General features: G+C 45.7%; 2 protein-coding genes across 2 annotated transcripts; one reads left to right on the forward strand and one right to left on the reverse strand.

Annotated features, from left to right (window-relative positions):
* Window positions 1-16,487: 16,487 nt before the first annotated feature.
* Window positions 16,488-19,710, reverse strand: LOC123143932 (CBL-interacting protein kinase 26). The gene is made up of 3 exons (XM_044562919.1): window positions 19,511-19,710; window positions 18,655-18,826; window positions 16,488-18,571 (listed from the first exon to the last, which is right to left on the reverse strand). Exon 3 carries the CDS (start codon window positions 18,560-18,562, stop codon window positions 17,102-17,104), a length of 1,461 nt encoding a protein of 486 aa, XP_044418854.1. The 5' UTR covers window positions 18,563-18,571; window positions 18,655-18,826; window positions 19,511-19,710; the 3' UTR covers window positions 16,488-17,101.
* Window positions 19,711-20,003: 293 nt separating this feature from the next.
* Window positions 20,004-24,175, forward strand: LOC123143933 (formin-like protein 10). The gene is made up of 7 exons (XM_044562920.1): window positions 20,004-20,434; window positions 20,518-20,884; window positions 21,257-21,905; window positions 21,988-22,468; window positions 22,548-22,747; window positions 22,880-23,115; window positions 23,202-24,175. The coding sequence occupies exons 2-7, from the start codon at window positions 20,717-20,719 to the stop codon at window positions 24,018-24,020; spliced, it is 2,553 nt and encodes an 850-aa protein (XP_044418855.1). The 5' UTR covers window positions 20,004-20,434; window positions 20,518-20,716; the 3' UTR covers window positions 24,021-24,175.
* Window positions 24,176-25,418: the final 1,243 nt, after the last annotated feature.

Genomic DNA, 25,418 nt, shown 5'->3' on the forward strand with positions numbered 1-25,418 from the left:
ATATATTCATGAAAACATAATAGGTTTAGATCTGAAATCATGGCACTCGGGCCCTAGTGACAAGCATTAAGCATAGCAAAGTCATAGCAACATCAATCTCAGAACATAGTGGATACTAGGGATCAAACCCTAACAAAACTAACTCGATTACATGATAGATCTCATCCAACCCATCACCGTCCAGCAAGCCTACGATGGAGTTACTCACGCACGGCGGTGAGCATCATGAAATTGGTGATGGAGGATGGTTGATGATGACGACGGCGACGGATTCCCCTCTCCGGAGCCCCGAACGGACTCCAGATCAGCCCACCCGAGAGGTTTTAGGGCTTGGCGGCGGCTCCGTATCGTAAAACACGATGAATCCTTCTCTCTGATTTTTTTTCTCCCCGAAAGCAAATATATAGAGTTGGAGTTGAGGTCTGAGGAGCTCCAGGGGGCCCACGAGGTAGGGGGTGCGCCCTAGGGGGGCAGGCGCGCCCCCCACCCTCGTGGGCAGGGTGTGGGCCCCCTGACGTGGATTTTTATTCCGGTATTTTTCTTATTTTCCAAATAGATGTTCCGTGGAGTTTCAGGTCATTCCGAGAACTTTTGTTTCTGCACATAAATAACACCATGGAAAGTCTGCTGAAAACAGCGTCAGTCCGGGTTAGTTCCATTCAAATCATGCAAGTTAGAGTCCAAAACAAGGGCAAAAGTGTTTGGAAAAGTAGATACGACGGAGACGTATCAGTACATACCCTCAACCTCGAGGGTGAACTACTCCCTCCTCGTCATGGAGAGCGTCGGGATGATGAAGATGGCCACCGGTGAGGGATCCCCCCTCCGGCAGGGTGCCGGAACAGTGTCCCGATTGGTTTTTGGGGTATATGGATATATATAGGCGAAAGAAGTCGGTCAGGGGAGCCACGAGGGGCCCACGAGGGTGGGGGGCGCGCCCGGGGGGCAGGCGCGCCTCCCTGCCTCGTGGCCACCTCGAAGCTTCCCTGACGTCTACTCCAAGTCTCCTGGATTGCTTCCGTTCCAAAAATAACCTCCCAAAGGTTTCATTCCGTTTGGACTCCATTTGATATTCCTTTTCTTCGAAACACTGAAATAGGCAAGAAAACAGCAATTTGGGCTGGGCCTCTGGTTAATAGGTTAGTCCCAAAAATAATATAAAAGTGTTTAATAAAGCCCATAAACATCCAAAACAGATAATATAATAGCATGGAACAATCAAAAACTATAGATACGTTGGAGACGTATCAGGAGGCAACACTATAAGCCCCTATCTTTCTCTGTGTCCGATTAAAACTCCATACCCATAAGTATTGCGTGAGTGTTAGCAATTGTGAAAGTCTAAATGACAGTTGAGTATGTGGACTTGCTAAAAAGCTCTTATATTGACTCTTTCCGATGTTATGATAAATTGCAATTGCTTCAATAACTGAGATTATAGTTTGTTGGTTCTCAATGAAGTTACTGATTCATAATTTACATTGTGAATAGATTATTACTTGAGCATAAGAAATCATATGACAATATCCATATATGTTGTTGTTATAAGAATGATCATGATGCTCTCATGTCCGTATTTTATTTATCGACACCTCTATCTCTAAACATGTGGACATATTTAGCGTTATCGGCTTCCGCTTGAGGACAAGCGAGGTCTAAGCTTGGGGGAGTTGATACGTCCATTTTGCATCATGCTTTTATATCTATATTTATTGCATTATGGGCTGTTATTACACGTTATGTCACGATACTTATGCCTATTCTCTCTTATTTTACAAGGTTTACAAGAAGAGGGAGAATGCCAGCAACTGGAAATCTGGGCTGGAAAAGGAGCAAATATTAGAGACCTATTCTGCACAGCTCCAAAAGTCCTGAAACTTCACGGAAGTTATTTTTGGAATTAATAAAAAATACTGGTGAAAGAATCCACCAGAGGGGGCCCACACCCTGGCCACGAGGGTGGGGGGCGCGCCCTACCCCCTGGGCGCGCGCCCCTGCCTCGTGGGCCCCCTGGCAGGCCTCCGGTGCCCATCTTCTGCTATATGAAGTCTTTTACCCTGGAAAAAATCATAAGCAAGCTTATGGGAAGAAACTCCGCCGCCACGAGGCGGAACCTTGGCAGAACCAATCTAGGGCTCCGGCAGAGCTGTTATGCCGGGGAAACTTCCCTCCGGGAGGGGGAAATCATCGTCATCGTCATCACCAACGATGCTCTCATCGGGAGGGGGTCAATCTCCATCAACATCTTCACCAGCACCATCTCCTCTCAAACCCTAGTTCATCTCTTGTATCCAATCTTTGTCCCAAAGCCTCAGATTGGTACCTGTGGGTTGCTAGTAGTGTTGATTACTCCTTGTAGTCGATGCTAGTTGGTTTATTTGGTGGAAGATCATATGTTCAGATCCTTTATGCATATTAATACCCCTCTGATTATGAACATGAATATGATTTGTGAGTAGTTACTTTTGTTCCTGAGGACATGGGAGAAGTCTTGCTATAAGTAGTCATGTGAATTTGGTATTCGTTCGATATTTTGATGAGATGTATGTTGTCTTTCCTCTAGTGGTGTTATGTGAACGTCGACTACATGACACTTCACCATTGTTTGGGCCTAGAGGAAGGCATTGGGAAGTAATAAGTAGATGATGGGTTGCTAGAGTGACAGAAGCTTAAACCCTAGTTTATGTGTTGCTTCGTAAGGGGCTGATTTGGATCCACATGTTTCATGCTATGGTTAGGTTTACCTTAATACTTCTTTTGTAGTTGCGGATGCTTGCAATAGGGGTTAATCATAAGTGGGATGCTTGTCCAAGAAAGGGCAGCACCCAAGCACCGGTCCACCCACATACCAAATTATCAAAGTAATGAACGTGAATCATATGAGCGTGATAAAAACTAGCTTGGCGATAATTCCCATATGTCCTCGGGAGCGCTTTTCTCTATATAAGAGTTTGTTCAGGCTTGTCCTTTGCTACAAAAAGGATTGGGCCATCTTGCTGCACCTTATTTACTTTCATTACTTGTTACCCGTTACAAATTACCTTATCACAAAACTATCTGTTACCGATAATTTCAGTGCTTGCAGAGAATACCTTGCTGAAAACCGCTTATCATTTCCTTCTGCTCCTCGTTGGGTTCGACACTCTTACTTATCGAAAGGACTACGATAGATCCCCTATACTTGTGGGTCATCAAGATGCAGCACAAAATATCTTGGAGCACCGTCGGTGTATAGTACGCCCATGGCTTACGAGAGAAGGTGCGTCGGCTACAGTCCACAGTCGGCGTGTCAAGCACACTAGCTCACTCCCCAAATATCATTTCACTGTTCAATCATCGCCGGTGAAAGATGGGGACGTGGACCCGCGTCCTGAGGCCAACTTCGGCGGCCCACTCCGGCAAGAGCGCGGCCGCAGCCGCCAGGCGCGTGCTAACAAGCTTCGTGAGGGCGACCGCAGTCTGCGTCCGGGCGATCAAGGCAGCCCAAACGGCCGTTGTTGCTTCTCAGGCGACGGCAGCAGCATCTGCCTTGGGGATAGCACGTGGTGAGAGCGGCACATCAGCTGTCCATTCCGCAGTGCCGGCCTTAGCCCTGCTGGAGGCCGCCCACCACCATGTCGAGGCCGTCCACGCCCAGCTCATGACGCTCACCGCACAAATTGAAGGAAGCTTCTCCGACAACGGTCGGCAACCCACGGCCGAAGAGTTGGCAATCGCCAAGAGAGTTCGAGCAGCCATCCGTTCCTGCGCGGCATACCTTGCCACGACGGAGCCCGCCAAAGCCCAGATCACGGCCGCCCACGCCCTGCTCGTGGCGGCCTATTCCAAAGATATGGCGGACGCGGATGGCGAGATGCTTGCCGAGTATGGTACGATTGATGCCATGGAGCCCCTTCCCTAGGAGACCGTCGGGCGCGAGCTGGACATGGAGGCGGCGGCGGAGATCAACGAGCACCAGCCATAGTAGTACTCTTTGTTTTGTTTAATTAAGAGTGTCGGTCTTTAATTAGTTAGAGTAATGTTTAGGTCAGCTAGCTCTGTTTAATTGCTGAACTTGCTCGCTTAAGAAGTGTGGGTGTGCTGTAGTCTCCTTTGTGTACCCAAATTATGCAATGATGTGGATGACCACTGTAATCAATTCTAGTGTTAAGATATCTGAATCGTTTGTGATATTCACATATAGTACACGGTTCTGAATAAGGGTCCCTGTCTGATGATACTTTGCGCGCCAGTTTTTTGGCTGGAGCGGTTCCAAATTTTCGGCTTCCGCGGAAATATCTACCTCCCCGCCCCCTTCCCCTTACCAAAAGCCACATTTCCCTCCTTTCCGCCTTCCTTTCCAAGTTGAAACCTTCACTCCTTGCTTGCAGCGCCGCCTCCTCGCCGGCAACCCACCTTCACGCTGCTTGGCCTCGCCTATCCAGGCAGGTAATCCACACCCGACCCCCATCCTCCTCCTCTTTCCACATCCCACATGCCCCGACCGCCGGCGCGAGCGCGACACCTTCCACCCAAATCACCGACCTCTCCACCAAATAAGCGCCGCCCTAAGCCATGGTGCACGCAGTATAGCCAGGATCTCAAGGAGCATTTGGCAGCGGAGAAGCAAATCGCAGCCGCACGCGCGAATGAGGTCGCGATGGCTGCCATTCGTGCCGACCCCCAGATCTTGGAGGAGCACCTTGCCGTCGAGGCCACCGTTGACGCCTCGCGCACCGACGCCGCGACGCGGTTGGCTGCTTTAAACGACAGTTCGTGGCGTTTTCTTGAGGCCATCGTTTGCTAGCTACTGCCTTTCCTTAACAAATTCTAGTGTATATGTTCTATATGTCGTGCAATGTGAAGTTCAGTTAACTGCTTGGTTCAATTCTACAAATGTGATGTTCAATTCTTCAGGGTGCAATATTTCCAAGTTGTTAAGCATGCTTGGTTTGGTTAACTGTCTGATCTTCTATTACGAGTATGTTATATTGTGCAATGTGGTGCTTAGTTAACGTTTGGTTCATTTGTTGTAGTGTTCAGTTAACTTCTTGGTTCAATTCTGCAATGCGATGTTCAATTGTTGTGGCTGCATTATGTTATTGTATACCATGTGATAAATAAATCGAATTTGGCTATACTAAATACATGAGAAACAAATACAATTGCTATATTTCCAAGTTGTTAAGCATGCTCGGTTTGGTTAACTGTCTGATCTTCTATTAGGAGTATGTTATATTGTGCAATGTGGTGCTTAGTTAATGTTTGGTTCATTTGTTGTGGTGTTTAGCAAACTGCTTGGTTCAATTCTACACTGCGATGTCCAATTGTCGTGGGTAGAATTTTGTATTGTTGTGCATGTGAGGAATAAATCGAATTTGGCTGCACTTAATACATGAGAAACATATACAATTGCTATATTTCCTAGTTCTTAATCATACTTGGTTTGGATAAATGGGTTTTCCATGTGGCTTGAATTAATCTGATGAATCTGCAATGTGCTTATTTTTCATCAATATATTTTACTGATAGCATGCGAATCCTTACTTAACCTGATGACTAACTACCTTATATGTGTTGTAGGGAAACAATGGGAAGCACTGATGTTTACAATCGAGGTTAGCACGTGCATGGTCCGTTGTCTAATAGCACATTATTGTGCAATTGCATGAACCATTCTAATATTTAGGTTTTTAACAATTTGGTCTTGCACATGTAGGTCCCGCTGTTAGAGGTTTTGACCCACTGTTCGACCCTTTTTGCATATGGGAAAATGAGTTGTCCATGAATATCAGTCAAGTCAAGAAACCCAGAAAGATTGTTAGGACAAAGAAATTAGCGACAAAAAACAACAAGATCTTTGTCTGCACAATGAAGAAGACATCAGTTCACTACGGGATGGTACTAACTATTATACTTGCCTTTTTATTCCTTTGTCCCATTTTCAATATAGAGAAGATATTTATGCACATTCTTGTTTTCAGGCCTTTCCAAAGCAGTTCACTGATGATTACCTCTCAAACCACCTGTATGGTCAGGAGGCGAGGAACGTATTCATACAACACCCACGGTTCAATATTGAAGTGTTCCTAAAGAGCACGAAGGATGGACGGTCAATCATCCACAGGCACTGACCTAAAGTTACAAAGGCCTTCAACATCAATGAAGGCTCAATATTCGCCTTCTGCTTCAGCAGTTTCCAGATGAGATGCACATGTCTATGATGCTAATTTCGAAAGGTTATAGATGTTGCATGTGAAACTTGGTCCTGGTGTAGTTGTGTAATGGGGTAGATGAGTGCTGAAGCTATATGATGTTGTATTCTGATGTATTTCAATTATGAAAATGAAATATATTGTGTGCTAATATGAAATGTCAGTTAGATTAATAAATGAACTATGAATAATCAGATAATTAGCCTGCTAGTGACGAATTAGCCTGCTAATTGGGTTTTGCTATTGCAAACGGTTGTTGAAAAAATACCGTGAGCGATGACCTCAGGCAACGCACACAGTTTCTAGGAATAAACCGTGTTGGATCAATGAACAATCACACACGACTTTCTCTTGAAAACTATTTGCGTTAGGCCACCTCGCGCAAACGTTTACCACATGAAAACTGTGTGTGATGGACAGCCTTTGCCACACAGTTTCTTCCACGGACCGTGTGTGATATATTCAATAACGCAAGCGATTTAACGGGAAAAAATGTGTGTGATGTACCTGTGAATGGAAACGTTTTCCTTGGAGCAACTGTGTGGGATGTACATACGAACGGAAACGTTTAACGGGGACTGACTGTGTGGGATGTACTTGCGACCGGAAACAATTTCGCCGTATAATTGTATTTTTTTAGCTCTACTGTACGTATTTCCGTATTTGAGCGCTCGCCGGTCGCACACGACCTCATTTTGCCGAACGTGTGTGCCAGGAGGTCATATCCCCGACGGTTTTTGGGTCATGTGGGAAGGACCCCCCTATCGCCCACACTCACTTGGCGACGGTTCCAAATGCCGTCGCGGAAAGTGGTTAAAAACCGTTTGTTTAGGAGCTCGTTGTACTAGTGTAAGCCTCTTGATTTTCCGATCAAGTTGGTTTTCCATTTCAGCTGTATAGACCTTGAAAAAGTTCAAAGCCTCATCCTTAGATTTCAGAAGATACACATGACAGTATGTAGTGGAGTCATCAATTAACGTCATGAAATATTTCTTTCCACCTTTTGTCAAAACACCATTCATTTCACATAGATCTGAATGTATGAGCTCTAGTGGTGCAAGATTTTTCGTTTCCGCAGTCGTGTGAGACTTACGAGGTTGCTTAGCTTGCACACAAACTTGACACTTAGATCCATTGACAGTGGTGAAACTAGGGATTAAGTTCAACTTCGCTAGTCGCGACATGCAACCAAAGTTAACATGACAAAGACGTGAATGCCACACATTTGATTCACTATTATTGCAAATATGATTAACAACTTTATTGCAACGTCTGACAAGGATAAACGAATCAGGCCTCCTGACTCATAGCCTTTACCAACAAAGGTTCCATACTTGGATATTATAAATTTATCCGACTCAAAGCCAAGCTTATAGCCATCTCTACACAGAAGAGACCTGCTAACAAGATTTTTATTGACGGAGGGGACATAATGCACGTTCTTCAGCCGCACGATCTTCCTCGAAGTAAACTTCAGATCGACCATGCCAACACCACGAACAGAAGCACTTGAACCGTTGCCCATCAGCACGGTTGAAGTCCCTGCGGTCTGATAAGATGAAAACATGGAAATATCACCGCATACATGCACATTAGCACCCGTGTCAATTAACCAATCAGGAGAATGACATACTGAAAAAATAGTGGGAAATATACCATACCTAGCATCCTTCATGTCAGTGTCTCCAATGACAACATTAGCGGTCTTGCCGCCTTTCCCAGGATGACGCTTGTCATAGCGATTAGGGCAACTAGGAGACCAATGATCAGGATCTCCACACACATGACAAACACCTTTCTTTTTGTCATTCTTCTTCTTGAAGTTCGTGTGCTGCACAACCTTGTTCTTCCCATCAAACTTTGCTTTACCATCAAACCTGCCCTTGTTCTTGAACTTGTGGGGTCGGAAGTTTTTCTTCTGTACCAGATTGGCAATAGATCCTCCCTCAATACCTCGAGCACGTGTATCTTTTGCTCTCGCCTTTTCTTCCACATCAAGAGTACCAATGAGATCCGGAACGGAAAACTCCTGCCTCTTATGCTTCAGTAAGGTAGCAAAGTTCCTCCACGAAGGAGGAAGCTTAGTGATGATACCTCCGGCAACAAACTTGTCCGGTAGCATACAATTGAAGTGCTCAAGTTCTCTAGCAAATGACTGTATCTCATGAGCTTGCTCAACCACGGAGCGCTCTTCAGTCATCCTGTAATCATAGAATTGCTCCATGATGTACAACTCAATGCCAGCATCCGAGACCCCAAACTTGGCCTCGAGTGCGTCCCACATATCTTTTCCATTATCAATTGACGCATATGTATCAACTATGTTCTCACCAAGAACACTCAAGAGAGCAGCCTTAAACAGAGTATCCATTTTTTGAAAAGCTTGTTCCTGTTGGGTATCATGCTCCCCTTCAGGTTTGCCAAGAGTGGCGTCATAGCAATTCATGGTTTGAAACCATAAGACTGCTCTCACACGCCACCTCTTACAGTGGATACCCTCAAACATAGGAGGTCTCATGGAAGCAGGGGTAAATTGCCTATCATAAGGTTTTTGGATTGTTGGAAATATGAGCAATTTACTGAATGATTTTATTAACAGAAATACTAGATAAAGCACGACTAGTATAGCAGTGATAAAATAAGTCATGCAATTTGACAAAGAGAAGGTAAACAGCATCTTCATATATGAACTGTAACTAAACACATCTAGAGCAGACAGTATAGCAAGTTGCATATATGAAACAGAGTCTAACATGTCTAGGACAAACACTAGAACAAGGAACTGTAGCAGGGCCTCTAATAGAAAGAGGAAGAACACGTACGGGACAGCAGCAGCAGAAGCGCTGGACTTTGGGTCGGTGTCCTCGCCAGCCATGTCGTCGAGGAGGTTGTCGACATCGGGGAAGAAGTCGTCGTTGGGGAAGTAGTCGTCGGGGTCCGGGGCGTCCGTGACGAAGAAGTCAGTAGTCGCGCGAAGCGCTCCCCAAAAACCTTATCATCCTTCTCCCGTACAGGACTCAAAGAGGTGCGGTTTCGGAAGCCTACTGTCCCGACCTACGGTGCATGCCGCAAGCCGGGATGGGGAAGAATGTAGCTGCAGCTCAGTGCAGGAATTTGTGGCGACAGGAAGAAGAGGTTCTGGTGCGTCTCTCTGAGAGGAGCGACCTCCCTTTTATAGGCGCAAGAGAAGGAGGCGAGAGGCTGCGCCGGGAGCTGAAGGGAACGAGGGAGACAAAACGAACAGGCAGCAGACAATGAGGTGCGTCGTTCGTATTCAATCTCCACTACAGCAAAATGTTTCAGCTTCCGCGTGACCTTTCGTATACCCGTCGTGTGCGGCAAAAATTTAGACATCGGCTCGGCTCATTCCCGCAACCTGCGGCGCGTCGTGACGAGGCGGCGGAGGAGGAGCGCGCGTGGATGTCCCTCTCGTTCTCATCCTCATACATGTGGAGAAAGAAGCTAATTTTTTTTAAATAATACATTTTTTTAAATTACAGAAATAATACGCAGAAAAAAGAATTTACAAAAATAATACACCGTCGGCCCACTGCAGGCCGACTGAGCCCAGTCGGCCCACAGCAGGCCGATCGGCTAGCAGGAGGCCGACTGCAGGCCGGGCTGGCACGCGGCGGCCTGTGGTTGGTCGGGCCACGTCACGAGGGGGAGGCAGTGGCCTGTCGGCGTGGTGCGCCCCTGTCGGCCTGCCGCCCGCCGATCGGCCACCTGGTGGCCGACAGGGTGCTGCCGACCTGACGCGCGCTGGCCGGCCCGCCCTTATCCTCTCCTTCCTCTCCTTCCTCCATTCTTCTTCTCCCGTGGCTCATTTCTTCTATGTTCTTCCTCCTCTCTCTACAGAAAAATGGCACACATTTGTACACCTAAATGAGCTACATTTTCGCGATTTTGGCACCGTGAATGGGTTCAACTCATTTAGGGCAGCCAAAAGAGGTGTCGATCTACTGACGGGGTAGCTCGTGGTGGTCGTGGTGAGCATTTTGGTGGAGGTGGTGGTGGTGAAGTTGGGGCAGTGTGGTGGTGGTGAAGTTGGGGCAGTGAGGTGGAGGTGAAGCTGTTGTTCGTCGTTCTTCGTTGGAGCCGGAGCAGCGGCAGTTTTTCGTTCGTCCTCGTTCGTCGTTCGTCGTTCGTCGTTCGTCGTTCGTCGTTCTTCGTTCTTCGTTCGCACGCACGCTTCAAGGGTATATTTCAGCCCACATTTTATTTTTCGTAGGTGCTCCGGTAGTATACGTAAATATTGTTATTTGCCGCGGTAGTATACGTAAATATTTGTGTGCGATTATTGTTATTTGGCCCGGTAGTATACGGAAATATTGTTATTTGCCCCGGTAGTATACGTAAATATTATTCGTTCGCACGCACGCTTCGTTCGATGTGAAATTAAATTTGTGTGCGATTATTGTTATTTGCCCCGGTAGTATACGTAAATATTTGTAGTTGCTACGGCAAATATTCGTAATATAGTTATAGGTGTGTGAATTGTATTAGTTGTTAGTGGGGATAATAAGTTGTTGCTTAATACTTGACACGTACACAGGTGCGGGATAAGAAGTTGGAAACATGAATAAAAAGTTGGAAAGAAGAGACAAGTTTTTTTAAAGAGTTGGGGTCGGCATGTGCATAGCATGTCAGTGTGATGGAAATTTAACAAGCAAACAAAAAATAAGAAAAGTAGAACTACATGTTAAAAAACGTTTCAGTCCGTACCCGATGCCAATATGAAGCGGATTACCCGCTAACCTTTATTATGCGTATTTTCTAAAGTTTAACCCATAACAAGCAATGCCACACTGTTTTTTTTTAAACGGCCACGCTGTAGTTTAACAAAAAAACTTCGGATAAAAACTTCTTTGCAAGGAAGAATTTTACATGATCGTAGAAATAAGACGCATGCCTTTTTCTAAATTATTCTTAACATAGATTAAAATAAAAAATACATCAACATGGGCCATATAATTCAAATAAACTGAATTATCATATTTGTCGGTTATATTATTATTATTATTTGAGGCCTATTTATTATTAGTAAACATGGGCCTATTTATTATATTATTATTAAAACAAGAGTCAAGCAACTCATCATAATCGTCCACATAGATTAAATTATATTGATCGTGAAATTTACTATGGTCCTGGTAATATATATATAGACATGTCTAATACTTGTATTTCTATGTTGAAAAAAAATAGGTGAGTCGAGATGTCCGATGTAGTGAAGTTGAGATTTTACTATGGTCCTGGTACTGTCCAAACAAATGAGTTGGGAGCAGATCTGAGTGAATTTACTCACATAGAGGTGGCAATCAGCGCACCACAAACATGGTCTGTTAGTCAGTTGAAAGAATGGATTGCGGCAAGTTTAGGTCTTGATACTGAAACACACACCGTCGGTGTTCATGCATTGTGGACACGGTCAAGTTCAAAAATTTACTTTTATTTGAGGCCAATAGAGGGAGACTCCGATTGGGTGCGGTGGTTACAAGGTTGTGAACGAAGGGGATGCAATCCTGTTGCTTTAGTGCTTCCCGTCGTGAAGGAGGTCACTGCACATGAAGGGGAGGGTGGCTACGAAGGACAAAGCAGTCATGTAGAAGGAGGAAATGCTTATGGTTACGAACAAGGACAGAGCAGTCAGGTAGAAGGAGGAAATGCTTATGGTTATGAACCAGGGCAGAGTAGTCAGGTAGAAGGAGGAAATGCCAATGGTGATTACAATGGCGAGGTGGACGCTGACGAGGTAGATGGGCACATGCAGAACCAGATGGAAGAAGAAGACACCGATGTTGAAAGGGGTCATGCCGATGATTCTGACGAGTCAGATGAAGAAGAAAATGCAGAGGAGGTCCCGAATCCTGCATGGTGGAATCATGACTTATCATCTGCAATGACCGTGAATGATGGACATGATTCAGCCTGGCAATATCACCAGAACAATATTGCGACGGGTGCTATGTATCCGAACAAGCAAGCCCTGAAGGATGCAATAATTAATTGGGCAATGTCCACGCAAAGGGTTTTCAAAGCTGAGGTGTCCAGTCAGAAATTCCTCACAATGGTATGCAAGAACGCAGATTGTCCCGCAAGGGTGCACGGCTTTCTCCCTAAGTATGGCACAAGTTGGGTGATAAGTGACTTAGTTAATCACACTTGTCTTATTCCCTGCATCCCTCAAGATCATGCCAACCTTTCATCCACGCTTATTGCTCGACTGTTTTACGATGAGATAGTGCAAGGCAAAGCTATGGAAGTGAAGGCAGTGCAGACAAAAGTGTTCGCCAGGTTGAAGTACAGAATTTCTTATGGCAAGGCTTGGAGGGCTAAGCATGCAGCACTTGAGAGGAGATTTGGTTCTTATTTTGATGCATATGACTCTGTTGTCCACCTCCTCCACACCCTGCAGCAGCGGAATCCAGACACCTATATCGATATCCAAGACATGTTCATGCCAGAGTTCCCAACTGTGAGGGTTTTGCATCGTCTCTTCTTCTCTTTCGGTGTATGCATCGAAGCTTTCAGGCATTGCCGACCGGTGATATGTGTTGACGGTACTTTTCTCACAGGCAAGTACAAGGGTCAGATCCTGACAGCCATAGGTCAAGACGGCCAAAATCAAGTCGTCCCACTGGCATTTGCTTTTGTGGAGAGTGAGAACATTGAAAGTTGGACATGGTTCTTCAGGCAGTTGAAAATATCAGTTGTGAAGGAGAAGCCCAATGTGTGCATCCTTCATGACAGGCATGCAGGTATACTCAGTGCGATAAGGACACTGACAAACCCAGGCCCTGAGGAACAAGTTCCATGGCAGGACTTGCAGAGCCGTTGGTGCATGCGCCATCTCGGGGCTAATTTCTTCTCGCAGTTTAGAAATAAGAACCTGATGAATCTGTTCAAAAAACTCTGCAAGCAGAACCAGTTATGGAAGTACAATTTGATACGCGACAGACTTAATGTGTGCACGCAGAGACACGTGAGGGACAGGAAAGCTGCAAGAGATGCAGCGGTGAGGGCACATGTTGAAGCAGTAGCTGCACAGTTGGCAACAGGAACAGCGGCCGTGGAGGAGGAGGCTGTTGGGCTATGTGACCTGCCAGGTTTTGACCCACCTGGTACTAGGAGAAGGCTCGGGAGGTCGATTAAAACCTTCGAGCAGTGGATAGAGCATGAGCCTCTGGAGAGGTGGTCTTTGCTACATGACACACATGGAGCAAGGTACGGTGTCATGACAACGAACCTCGCGGAAACATACAACTTTGTCCTCAGAGGAAATCGGGCATTGCCACTTACAGCCATCGTTGAGGGTATTTTCTATGGCACCGTCAAGTATTTCAGAGACAGACGTCAAATAGCAGAGCAGCATATCTTGAACAACCCAAATACACGGTACTGTGAAAGTCACGAAGTACATGGACAACAAGATGCAAAAAGCAGCATATCACTATCGTCTGGACCTCTTCTTCATCATCGTCCAGTGGTACAGCCCTTCTTGGAAAGAATTCAGAATAAGATACGGACTGCGTACGAGGCTATCACGTGCACCCGGAGAACCGATGTTGTTCAGCACGAGCAGGAGCAGCCGCGTCACTCCATGCACCGACATCAACCACGTCCACGTCTAGCACAGCAGCCGACAACCAGGCCACCCCGTCCTGACCAACCTGGCAGTTCTACGTGGCACCCGCAGCACTATGGTCCCACGTCGAGCTTCGTGTTTTCTCCACAGCCACAGCAACACGGTCCCTCATCGAGCTTCGTGTTATCTCCACAGCCACAGCAGCACGGTCCCTCGTCCAGTTTCGTGTTTCAGCCAGAGCAGACGTCACACCCAGCAGGTATGTGTCTTCATATTTATTGTTTTCAATATTAATTGACGCGACCTCATTCTTCATGATGAAACGTTCCATCGCGTAGGGGCCTATGGATATCAGGCGTCTATGTCGGCGTCACATGATACGTGGGGGAGTGATCAACATCCCGAGGACAACATACAAGCTCAGATGTCGCAGCACACCCAGTGGATGAACATGTTTTCGACTCCTCCACCAGGCCCCACACACGATACACAGCATGACCAGGGAGAGTCTGAGATTCCTCCTCGTCACATTAGGGCACCCGACAGGTTGGGATGGTCCCCGATTCCAGATCCGCCTCCCCGCCAGGCCAGACGTCGTCACTGACGCTTCTATGTATCAGTAGAGACATTACCATCTATTTCTGTGTAAGGCTTATGTCTATTCTATGTATGAGACAAATGACTATGTACTTATGTACGAGACATATGCCTACTCTATTTTAGTACTCTGTTATCGGAAGTATAAGATCATATTTAGATAGAACATAATATTCATATAATGAGACATTGCAAACAATTAGATAGAACTACATCTAAATTAAATGGTACGTAACTGAACTCACAACATACAGCATAAAAACTACATGAAGTCATCATCGTCATATGTTCGCGCCAACTTTTTCCCGCCATATGTTCGCGCCAACTTTTTCCCGCCACCCGTTTCCCGCCACCCGTTTCCCTCCTCCCATTTCCCGCCCCATTTCCCGCCACCCGTTTCCCGCCCCCCGTTTCCCTCCTCCCATTTCCCGCCAACCCTTTCCCGCCATACCGCAGTCGTTCTTTCCCGCCATTTTCTCCTCTCTACCTATAAAACCCCCTTCAGACGGAGCTGGATAAGCATTGCAGTGTGCTGGTGGTGAAGTTGGGGCACTGTGGTGGAGGTGAAGCTGTTGTTCGTCGTTCTTCGTTGGAGCCGGAGCACCGGCAGTTTGGTGGCCGCCGTTCGTCGTTCTTCCTTCGCACGCACGCTTCAAGGGTATATTTCAGCCCACATTTTATTTTTCGTAGGTGCTCCGGTAGTATTTGTTAATATATTTACATGTCAACTAATTAGTTGTGTAAAAATATGTAGTTGCTCCGGTAATAATCCATCCTATATGTGGATGTCAAGTATTTAGGAGTGTCAGTATATGTAGGAGTCCAGAAAAAAGGTCTGTAATATAGGCAGTCCAGTCAAATATATTAATCTGTCAATATTTGTAGTTGCTACGGCAAATATTCGTAATATACTTGTAGGTGGGTGAATTGTATTAGTTGCTCCGTTAATATTCCGTAATATATAGCTTCGTAATATATAGACATGTCTAATATTTGTTAGTGGGGATATTAAGGGGTAGGTTAGGTACTCAATGCGATTTGTGTGTTGCAGATGGCTGAGGGTACTCAGTGGGTGCTTAGCCCTATTGTTCATGTCCAAGGCTTGTCTCCAAGTGTTGTGCAAGTTAGTGAAGTGGACCTCATTTTTGATTGGTTGAAGACTAAATTCATGTTGAAGCAAGGGTTGAAGGAAGACCATTTTGTGTACTACGTCAGCAGGAAGCATTCAAATGGCCCTGGGGAAAGAAAATTGATTGACATAACTGATGATGGCAAGATTCAAGAAATGCTGAGCGAATGGGAATGGAAAAGGGTTGTTCAGTTGCATTGCTATAGGTACTCCCTTCATCCCATAATATAAGATGATATTACAATCAATATACTCACATATCACGTGGGTTAACAAATGTTTAGATGGATCATGACATTTTAAGAAAATATTCGCGTGTTTCTAAAAAAAATTTGTGAAAATTTCAGAAAAGCATTTTAAAAAATGTTGTGTGGTTTTAAAAAATGGTATTTCCATTAAAAATGTATTTGAAGAAATGTTACCATGTATTCATAACGTGTTAAAATATATACTTTTAAAGATATCATCATGTATTATTAAAAATAGGGCATGCACCAGTCGGCCCACAGCAGGCCAACTGAGCATAGTCGGCCCACTGCAGGCCTATCGGTGTACTGCAGGCCGACTGGGCTTGAATCTGGTGGCCGACAGCCCAATCGGCCAGCAACAAACTGATGGGCCACCAATCGGCCTGCTGTGGGCCGACTGGGCTCAGTCGGCCTGCAGTAGGCCGATGGTGTATTATTTTTGAAAATTCTTTTTTTTTGCGTATTATTTCTGTAATTAAAAAAATGTATTATTTAAAAAAAATTAGCGAGAAAGAACCTCCCTTATAAAAAGGTCCAACTCTCTCTAAACTAGCAATGTGGGACTAATCTTTAGTTCCACCTCTTGCCTTGCACGAATAGGCTGCGTGGGCCTCTAGGATTTATCAGGAATTTCTGAAACTGCTATTAGGCTAGGCCTAAAATAGACAAAATTCCAGCATAATCATGATATTTAGCTCCTTCAAAAGGCACTAACTGATGAACATTCAAAATATAAAAACTGGAAAGATAAACAACCAATTTTTAACCAGAAAAACAATTTTCTAGGTTCCATATACAGTAGTTCTGGTCAATGTCCAGAATTCACATAGATGTTTGTTCGCTCACACGGGTTCCACATATCACATGGTTACATCCATTTACCTAGTTCAGAGTGTTCTAGATATGGTGATGGCTGCATGCCACGATTTCTGTTGTGGCTACTCAATATCTTCAGTCACACCGAACACAAATTTCTGCAGTGCACAAAGGTCCCCAAAATTGAGCGTGCTTTTGGCAAAGAGGGAATATACAACATCAGAAGAAAATACAGCAATACAAAAAGAGCTAAAAAGAAGGGGGAAATGCCAAATGGTAGGCAACTGATCTACTAACACAGGGTAAACCTGATGAACCAGTGACATGTCTGTCAACAAGTCATATGGCACTGGCTGTTCGAACACATCATGCGGCTGCTGCGACGGCAAACTGGTCCTGCCGTTGCAACGCTCCGCATGGTTTATAGGTGCTGCCAACAATGGTTTTTGGTAGGTACTGCTGATGCCATGGCAGCAGTGGCTGCATCTCGTCCTGTGCTTTTGTAGTAGCAGATTGGCAATGGGGCCGATTACTCCTGTGGCTGCTGCGATGGCAAAGGTGATTGCTGCTGCTGCTGCTGCGATGGCAAAGGTGATTGCTGCTGCTGCTGCTGCTGCGATGGCAAAGGTGACTGCTGCTGCTCTCCTCGGATAAATTTCTCAGGGAGCGGGTGCGACTCGCCTTGCCACGCCCAAACCACATCCTTAAGTGCGGGCCTTATCTCATCTTTCATCAGTTGTTTATACTCTATAGTGTCTCCATTGGTCTTCTTTAATTCAACTAAATGCAAAGAAGGCGCAAACTCAAAAACCTCTGCGTCAAACTCAAGAATGCCCTTCATTCCTTCCTTTGGTGCTGCCAATTTCAAGACACCGTTTTCTTTCTTCTTGATTTTGAGCTTCAATTTATTGGCCACTTCATTCAGCTTGGCAAATATAGCCTCTGCTGGCTGCCTAGTGGTAAATCTGTCCTCCCTCCGGCCATACTTTTCTTCAAATAAATTGGATAGGTCAAATCCCGTTGAGAGAGAAATTATGTCAAAGGCATTCAAGTTTGTGAGGCTTGATGACGCCTCTTGGTTAACCTCTGAATTGCTGCCTTCTGTTGATTCAGAGGTTGTGGGTTCACCTTTCTGAACCTTGTCTCTTGTTTCTTGTTTAATCTTCAGTCCATTTACATCGACGGGTTTCCTGTACCAAGCGCTTCTCTTTATCCTTGAAACGGAAGCTCTAGTGCTTGGGTCTGGATCAAGAATCTTATACAGTAGATCCCTCAGCTCAACTGAAAAAGGGCGAGGGCATCTATATTCAGCCCTGGAGATCTTCCTATACATCTCTATAAGATTTGTGTCATGGAAAGGAAGGAAACCAGCCACCAGCACAAACAGAATTACTCCACATGACCATATGTCAGCCTTCGCACCATCATAGCCTCTCCTGCTAAGCACTTCAGGAGCAACATAAGCTGGAGTTCCACAGGTGGTGTGGAGGAGGCCATCTTGTCTCGTGGACTCGGCCAGGGCACTTAGACCGAAATCAGAGACTTTAAGGTTTTCATTCTCATCCAGGAGTAGGTTCTCCGGCTTCAAGTCGCGATGATAAACACCTCGGCTATGGCAGTAGTCCACGGCACTGATGAGCTGATGGAAGTATTTCCTTGCAGCATCCTCGCTTAACTTTCCCTTGGTTATTTTGTTGAAAAGCTCGCCGCCTTTGGCATACTCCAAAACAAAGTAAATCTTGCTCTTGCTAGCCATTACCTCGAAAAGCTTCAAGACGTTGGGATGCCTTACCAATCCCATTATCGAGATCTCCCTCTTTATCTGCACAATTAGGCCAACCCTCGAAACCTTCTCCTTATCGATCATCTTTATCGCAACAGCCTGTCCACCTGCGAGATTCCGACCATAATATACCTTGGCAAAGTTCCCTTGCCCTAATTGCCTCCCGATTTCATAACGGTCCATCAGAATTGTCCTCCTATCCTCCATTATAGCAATCTATATTCAGAAAGCCGAATAGTGCTTTCAGTGTCCACTATGCACTACGTTTACAGCGGTCTATTAATAGGTATGTGGCCTACCACGACAATATCCCACTCCTGTGCTCCAGACGCCAGGTGTAAGACACAAATACCGAACCAGTATATGGAGCCACCACTCTTGTGATAACTCAACAAGGAAATTCCGGGCCAAACTCCCTGGAGCACTTCGACTTTTCCAAGATAAATCCGTTACGGTGTCACCAGCCCAGAACTGCAATGAAAAATAAACAAACCTAATCAGAACAAATATGGAGCAAAATGTAAAACAAATGGGGTTCAAGTTGCTACAAATGTACTACAAGCATATTAAGTCTGGGATTTTTTTTAAAGAAAACCCAGGATAATTCTGTCATGAAACTGTATTGCCTATCTCATCGTGATTTTGCAAGCCTGCCTAACATCTACCGTTACTTGGCCTAAAAAGAGCATATCTGCTATTACTGGGAAGAAGAAAACTCGATCCTACCAGCCAAAGGGCACTGAAATGGGAGGCTAATCCCAACTAATACTATTGTGAGAAATTAGACGCCCCGAGAAGGTCGAGAGCACTGCAATCGGTCTGATGCTTGGGGATTTCCGGCCGCTCGATTTTCTATAAAGAGTTTACCCAAAATAATAGCAAAACAAAGAATCTATCCAAAATAATAGCAAAACAAAGAATCTATACATGAGCTTCTTCCGGTACCAAATTCCCTCCCCTCTGCGCCGAGCGCCAACCGCATCAGCGAAATCCCCCTATCCTCCGCAGGGCGATGGACTAGCCGGCCAGGAAACGGCCGGGATAATAAGATAAAAAGGCGATAAGCACTACTAGGTCGAGAAGCAACCGGCGGAGGCCGCCGGCAGATCTCTCCGGCCGGCGGAGCAAGCTAGCGAGCACCACCAGAAGCTTTACCTGGTGGAGGACGGCCGGCGGTGCGCGGAGGCGCTGTGTGTGGGTCCCAGATAGTCGGCGCGGCGGATTCGGGCGAGGGTGGGCGGCGGATCGAATATAGCTTAGCTAGCTGTTCTGACTTTTTCGGCGCTCTCGGGGCGTATTTTCCTTCTTTGTTTAGCGAGAGTAGTGTGCATTTCCGCGTCTCTTCTTCTCCAGTCCACATGCCCCCCAGGTGTATCCAGGTGGCGCACGGTGGCCGGCCGGCCCTCTCCACTTTTTCAGGAAAAAAATGGAGTAGTTTTTCTTTTTTGGAGAAAGTGATAGCTCAGCTCCCTCGGGCCGTGACCCTCTCTTTGTCCGTGGGCCAGGCCCGGGTACGGCAGCCCTAGCCCGTCCCATCGACTTGACAAGGGCCTTCTTGGAGTCCAGTGGGTCAGGGCCCACGGGCCGGAACGAACACGTCTCCCGGGAACGACGGAGGCGGGCCGAGGGACGCACCGCCGAACAGCGGCGGCACGGCCGGCGGAGTCCATCGCCTCGCCGCCGACGGCGAGAAACGACGGAGAAGGTCCATTATCTCCTCCCCAGCCCCCCAGTCAACGCAGTAACTAAACTATTTTTCACCGTTTGGTCTCCCGTGCCAGCAAGGGTCGACCTCGAGCGGAATCTGAATCCAAATCTGCGCACGTGAGGGCACGAGCGAGCGACGCGCCGACGCCTCGCCGTCGTCGCCGCGAAGAAATGCTCCGCCTTTCGTTCGTACTATAGGAGTAGTTTCTCTTCTCCTCTTCCTTGGCAGGCGCTCGATCCTCTCGCGTGACCGTCACGTGGACGGAACGGAAGTCAGCGTCCCGCTCCCCGCCTGCCGCGGCACGCCGGCTCGGCTCTTCTTCCTGCTCTGCGGGTGCCGTCACGCCTAACTTCTCCTTCCAATTCCAAGCAGTAAGAAAATAGGCATCCATCCACGTCTTTCCATAAAAACAACGAACGCCACAGGATGCTGACTCCCCTACCACTTCTACCAGAATCATCTGCTAGTGATAGTGCGAGCCGACCGACACCGGGAGTCTTCAGTGCTCCATAACCAACGGCACCCGCCCCTCCTCCTCGGCGATTCCGCCGCCCAACGGCCCAGAAGACATCCATCTTCCGCCTCTCCACTGAGGCGAGACACGTCGAAAGATGGTGGGTTTTGGGAGGACGGGCATCTGAGAGGTGGCAGCCATGACCAGGAGGATGGGGTTGCTCGTGCTGTTCGTCGCGGCGGTATTGGTCGGGCCGTCGAGAGGGGGAGGAGAGGTGGACGGGGTGCATGTCTTGTCTGGATGGACGCAGCCTCCCTCTTCTTCTTCCTCTGTTCCTCCGTTTTCCCTGGTTCTGGATGGGGATCTCGTAAGTGCTCTCATTCTTATAGATAGGGACGGATGTAATAGTACAGTTAGTTGTAGATTTCTTTGCTTTGATTTTAATAAAAACTTTTGATTACGAGTCCCTTTCATCTTTTTCTTAAAAGAATAGGCCTCTGTTGTTTACTCATGGAAAGAGTATCAGTTCCACAAGAACTTTTCAGTATGAGCATCACAGGCTGTTTCTGGACCTTTCTAGTCATTTTTTAGTCAATTAGCACTCATCACTACCAATTAAATTTACTTCTTGTCTGACAAAATATGGTCAGTTTGCCTACATGTAATCCTTACTGTTTACTAAGTTTGCTGAAGCATCATATAATCCTCACTGTTTAGGATGTTTCATGGATGGATGCAGGTGGACAAAATACGGTCAATTTGCTTACAAGACATAGTTGGGGCGGAGGAAATTTTAGGCACTGGACAGACGTTTGCTTATGATGAACTGCCGAGCCGTTCTTCAAAGAGTGAGCTGAAGACGATGCTGCTTATGGAGCTCCTGGCCCTTCTTCCACCTGACAAGTCTTCTGTTACTCACGACTGTATCCGCGCAAATTATTTCAGCTTGGGCATGTCACAAGAATTTATCAACTATCTTGAGGACCAGCTGTTCTTGTTTGGTTCAGACTTCTATCCAAGAAGACGGCATTTGGCTGATCAAATGGTTGAAGATGGTCCTTCTTCCGGAGGTGAAGCTAAGTTTCCTCTTTCTCTGATGGAGCAACCATTTACGCCTCCCAACTTTCCGAACACCGAACCTCGCAGCCGTCGTCTCGAAGATAAACCTGCAAAGAAGCGTTGGGGAGTGCCTCCTCCAGTTTCACCTTCGGATAAGCAGCACAACTACATAAAATTGGTCTTGACTGTGGTGCTCCCGACGGCGGCCTTCTCGTTCATTGCTGCATTCCTGATTTTCTACTGCTGTGGATGCAACAAGAGCAAGGTCTCTGTCGGTGAGCCTCGAGATGATCATCCTCTTCTTCACATGCAGTCGGCCAACACACCTGGTGAGGCAATGTCCCTTTCTGTCTACCTATGATGGGTTGTTCTTGGTGTGGTATTATATCATATATCATCAATTTCATGCAGGATCGTCACCCGTTATCCGTGCATCCTCCAGTCAGCTTCACAAGGATGATCAAGGGGTCAGGGCTTCTAAGGCCGGAGGCAGCATGAGTCGGTGCTTTCCATGCTGTTTTAAAACCTCCAGTGATGTGTCAACTCCCGCGCAAGCTACTGGAGGAACACAGAACAACACAAGTGATGCTCCTAAACCAGTGCCTCCGCCACCGCCGCCGCCGCCACCGCCTCCACCACCGCCTCCTCCTATCAGGAAGGCTGGTCCTCCCCCACCTGCACCTCCCAAAGGCTCATTAGCAAGATTTCCTCAGCTGTCACCTGTTGAGTCAAGTCATTCTGAAGGATCATCTGCAAGCGAGCAGGCCAGTGAATCGTCTGAAGCTGAAGTGGGTGCTCCAAGACCCAAACTTCGACCATTCTATTGGAACAAAGTTCTTGCTAATCCTAACCAGTCGATGGCCTGGCATGACATCAAGTTTGGTTCTTTTCAGTAAGTTTTACACTAGCAACAAGTTATTAATCCATTTGTCTGCACTTTGAGGCTTGTATCTGACAAATGCATTTTGCAGTGTGAACGAGGATATGATAGAGGCATTGTTTGGTTATGGCGCTGGCAACAGAAACAACACCAAGGACAAGGAACTTGCCATGGCTGACCCTTCACCTCAGCATGTTTCTCTTCTTGATTTTAAGAAATCGTGCAACCTGGCAGTTGTTTTCAAGGCAATGAATGTCAGGGTAGAGGACATTCAAGATGCTCTCACTGAAGGTAGCTCTTCGTCCATAAGAACATATTGTTAATTGGTCATGTAGCTTGCTTATTCATATGTGGAAAAGATGCATGTTCTTGCACAGATAAAAGCAGCATTCTCTGACATTTCCTTTCACCTCTGTTCTCTAGGAAATGAACTTCCTAGACTACTTCTTGAGACGATCTTGAGAATGAAACCAAATGATGAGGAGGAGCTGAAACTTAGGCTTTACGATGGGGACTACTCGCAACTAGGTCTTGCAGAACAAGTCATGAAGGCACTAACTGACATTCCTTTTGCTTACAAGAGGATCAGTGCTCTGCTTTTCATGTCATCTTTGCAAGAAGATGCTTCAAGTCTCAGGGATTCATTCCTGCAATTGGAGGTAAGCTAAGTGAAAGCAGTTGACTTGTGTATTAAATCTGAAAAGCACTCCAACCTTTACTGAAATTACTATCTTTTTGGTGTCAGGCTGCTTGTGGGGAACTGAAGCACCGGCTTTTTCTGAAACTGCTAGAAGCTGTTCTTAAAACTGGAAACCGTTTGAATGACGGGACCTTCCGTGGTGGTGCTAACGCATTCAAACTTGATACCCTTCTGAAGTTGTCAGATGTCAAGGGTGCCGATGGAAAGACTACATTGCTTCACTTTGTTGTCCAGGAGATTATTCGATCCGAAGGTGTCCGTGAAGCAAGGTTGGCCATGGAAAGTGGAAGGACTCAACCTTCAGGAGATGATTCGAACGGATCTGTCCAAGAAGATGGCGAGTACTACTCCAAGCTCGGCCTAAAGATTGTATCAGGGCTTAGCAGTGAACTGGTTAATGCCAAGAACATAGCTGCACTAGATGCTGATGCTTTATCTGCCAGTGTATTGCAACTCAGACGTGAGTTGCTGAACGCAAAGGAGTTCCTGAACTCTGACATGGCAACGATAGATGAGAATAGTGGATTCCACCGCTCGCTGGCACGTTTCGTTGAGCATGCAGAGAATGAGACCAACTTTCTGTTGAAAGAAGAGAAGAGATTGAGATCGTTGGTGAAGAAAACAATCCGGTATTTCCATGGAAACGATGTGAAAGATGATGGATTTAGCCTCTTTGTCATTGTAAGAGATTTTTTGGTGATGCTAGATAAGGCCTGCAAGGAAGTTGGGGCATCACAAAAGAAGGCGGCGAGTCAATCTCGGAGCAGTGGCAGTTGTAACCCAGCCTCCCAGTTAAATCCCCAGGAGAAACAGTTTCCTGCAGTACTGGATGATCATTTAGATAGCTCGGATTCAAACGATTAATTTTGGGATACAATCTTAGATGTAATCTATAGGGTTTTTTTTTTTGCCTGAGATGATGTACAAATACCCATTTGCAGAGACACTACTGTATACATACAAATGCCACATACACATGGCTTTATACGTACATGTTTGCAGAGGCATTGCTGTATACATATGCATGCCACATACACATGGTTATATCAAACCTCTACATTAGTATCTGATGAAATTCATGCACTCATTTCTAACTTGAGATCCGTTCTTGCAAAATGGGATTCGGTTTTAATTCACAATTTCCTGATCAGATTGCAATGACTATTTGTAGGCACGTAAAAGCTTCTTTTATTACAAAAAAAATTCCAAGCTTCTCTTTAAATTTCCAAAACCACGAGCAGATATTCCAGCACTTAATACCTGAAAATATGCAAGATGTGGAGTTTGTGAGCTCGAGCTCATATGAGCTTGAAGAACAGTAACATCATGAAAAAATCCTGTTTTTTCGGGCAACAGACATCAATGTGTGTTTACCTGCATGTAAATATTTGTGATGGAATGACATTTGTGAAAGTTTGGATTAAAAAACTAAATCGACGCTCCAAAAAGGATGGGGAGCATTGATTTTGTATTTTTTGCTCAAACTTCCACGAATGTCATTTCATCATGATTTTTTGCATGCAGGTGAAACATACATTGATGTTTATTACCAAAATATCAGATTTTTTATTTTATTTCACACGGTTTTACTGTTCATCCGAGCTCGTGCTCATAATAGCACTTTTGATAAAGTTGTCACTATTTTGGTACTCATAATTCACCATGGACCTCCGTAGATTCAACAGGGCTGATATCTCTACATGGGTTTAGATTGGTGTTGTTTGAATTCACTAGTCAATGTGTACGTGCAATGCACGTTAATTTGAAAGTATATTAAGTGCATGCAGATATTAAGTAAGATATTATTTACATGTTATTATGTGATTAGCACTATATTTGGTATGAAATTAACTGCATGATAAACGTGTTGAGTGCTCAACATTGAACCAGTCTAGGTCGTTGGATTGACATGATTTGATGACCGAGATTAATTAGATCCGCCCCTTTGAGTCTTTTTATATTGGTATAGATGAGCATGAGCAGAAGGTGGGACTGATGATATGTATGGACAAGGTTTCTTAAGAAACATATATTTTTATTTTCAATGTATATTGTTTCATTGGTGTTTTCAGGAATTTATTAAATGGTTGCATTAGTTTGCCCATTGGGGGCTATAATTTATTCGATCTCATTGGTGAGCATTTCAAACATGTCTTGAATCTCTCTACTTTGGCACAAGCATTATCCACGCGTCTCTAGGTGTAACCACTCTTAAGAATACTAGTCATCATGGACAAACAGAAACTCGTCAGTGATAATTGG

This window comes from Triticum aestivum, chromosome 6D, assembly GCF_018294505.1.
Source record: "Triticum aestivum cultivar Chinese Spring chromosome 6D, IWGSC CS RefSeq v2.1, whole genome shotgun sequence".
NCBI lineage: Eukaryota > Viridiplantae > Streptophyta > Magnoliopsida > Poales > Poaceae > Triticum > Triticum aestivum.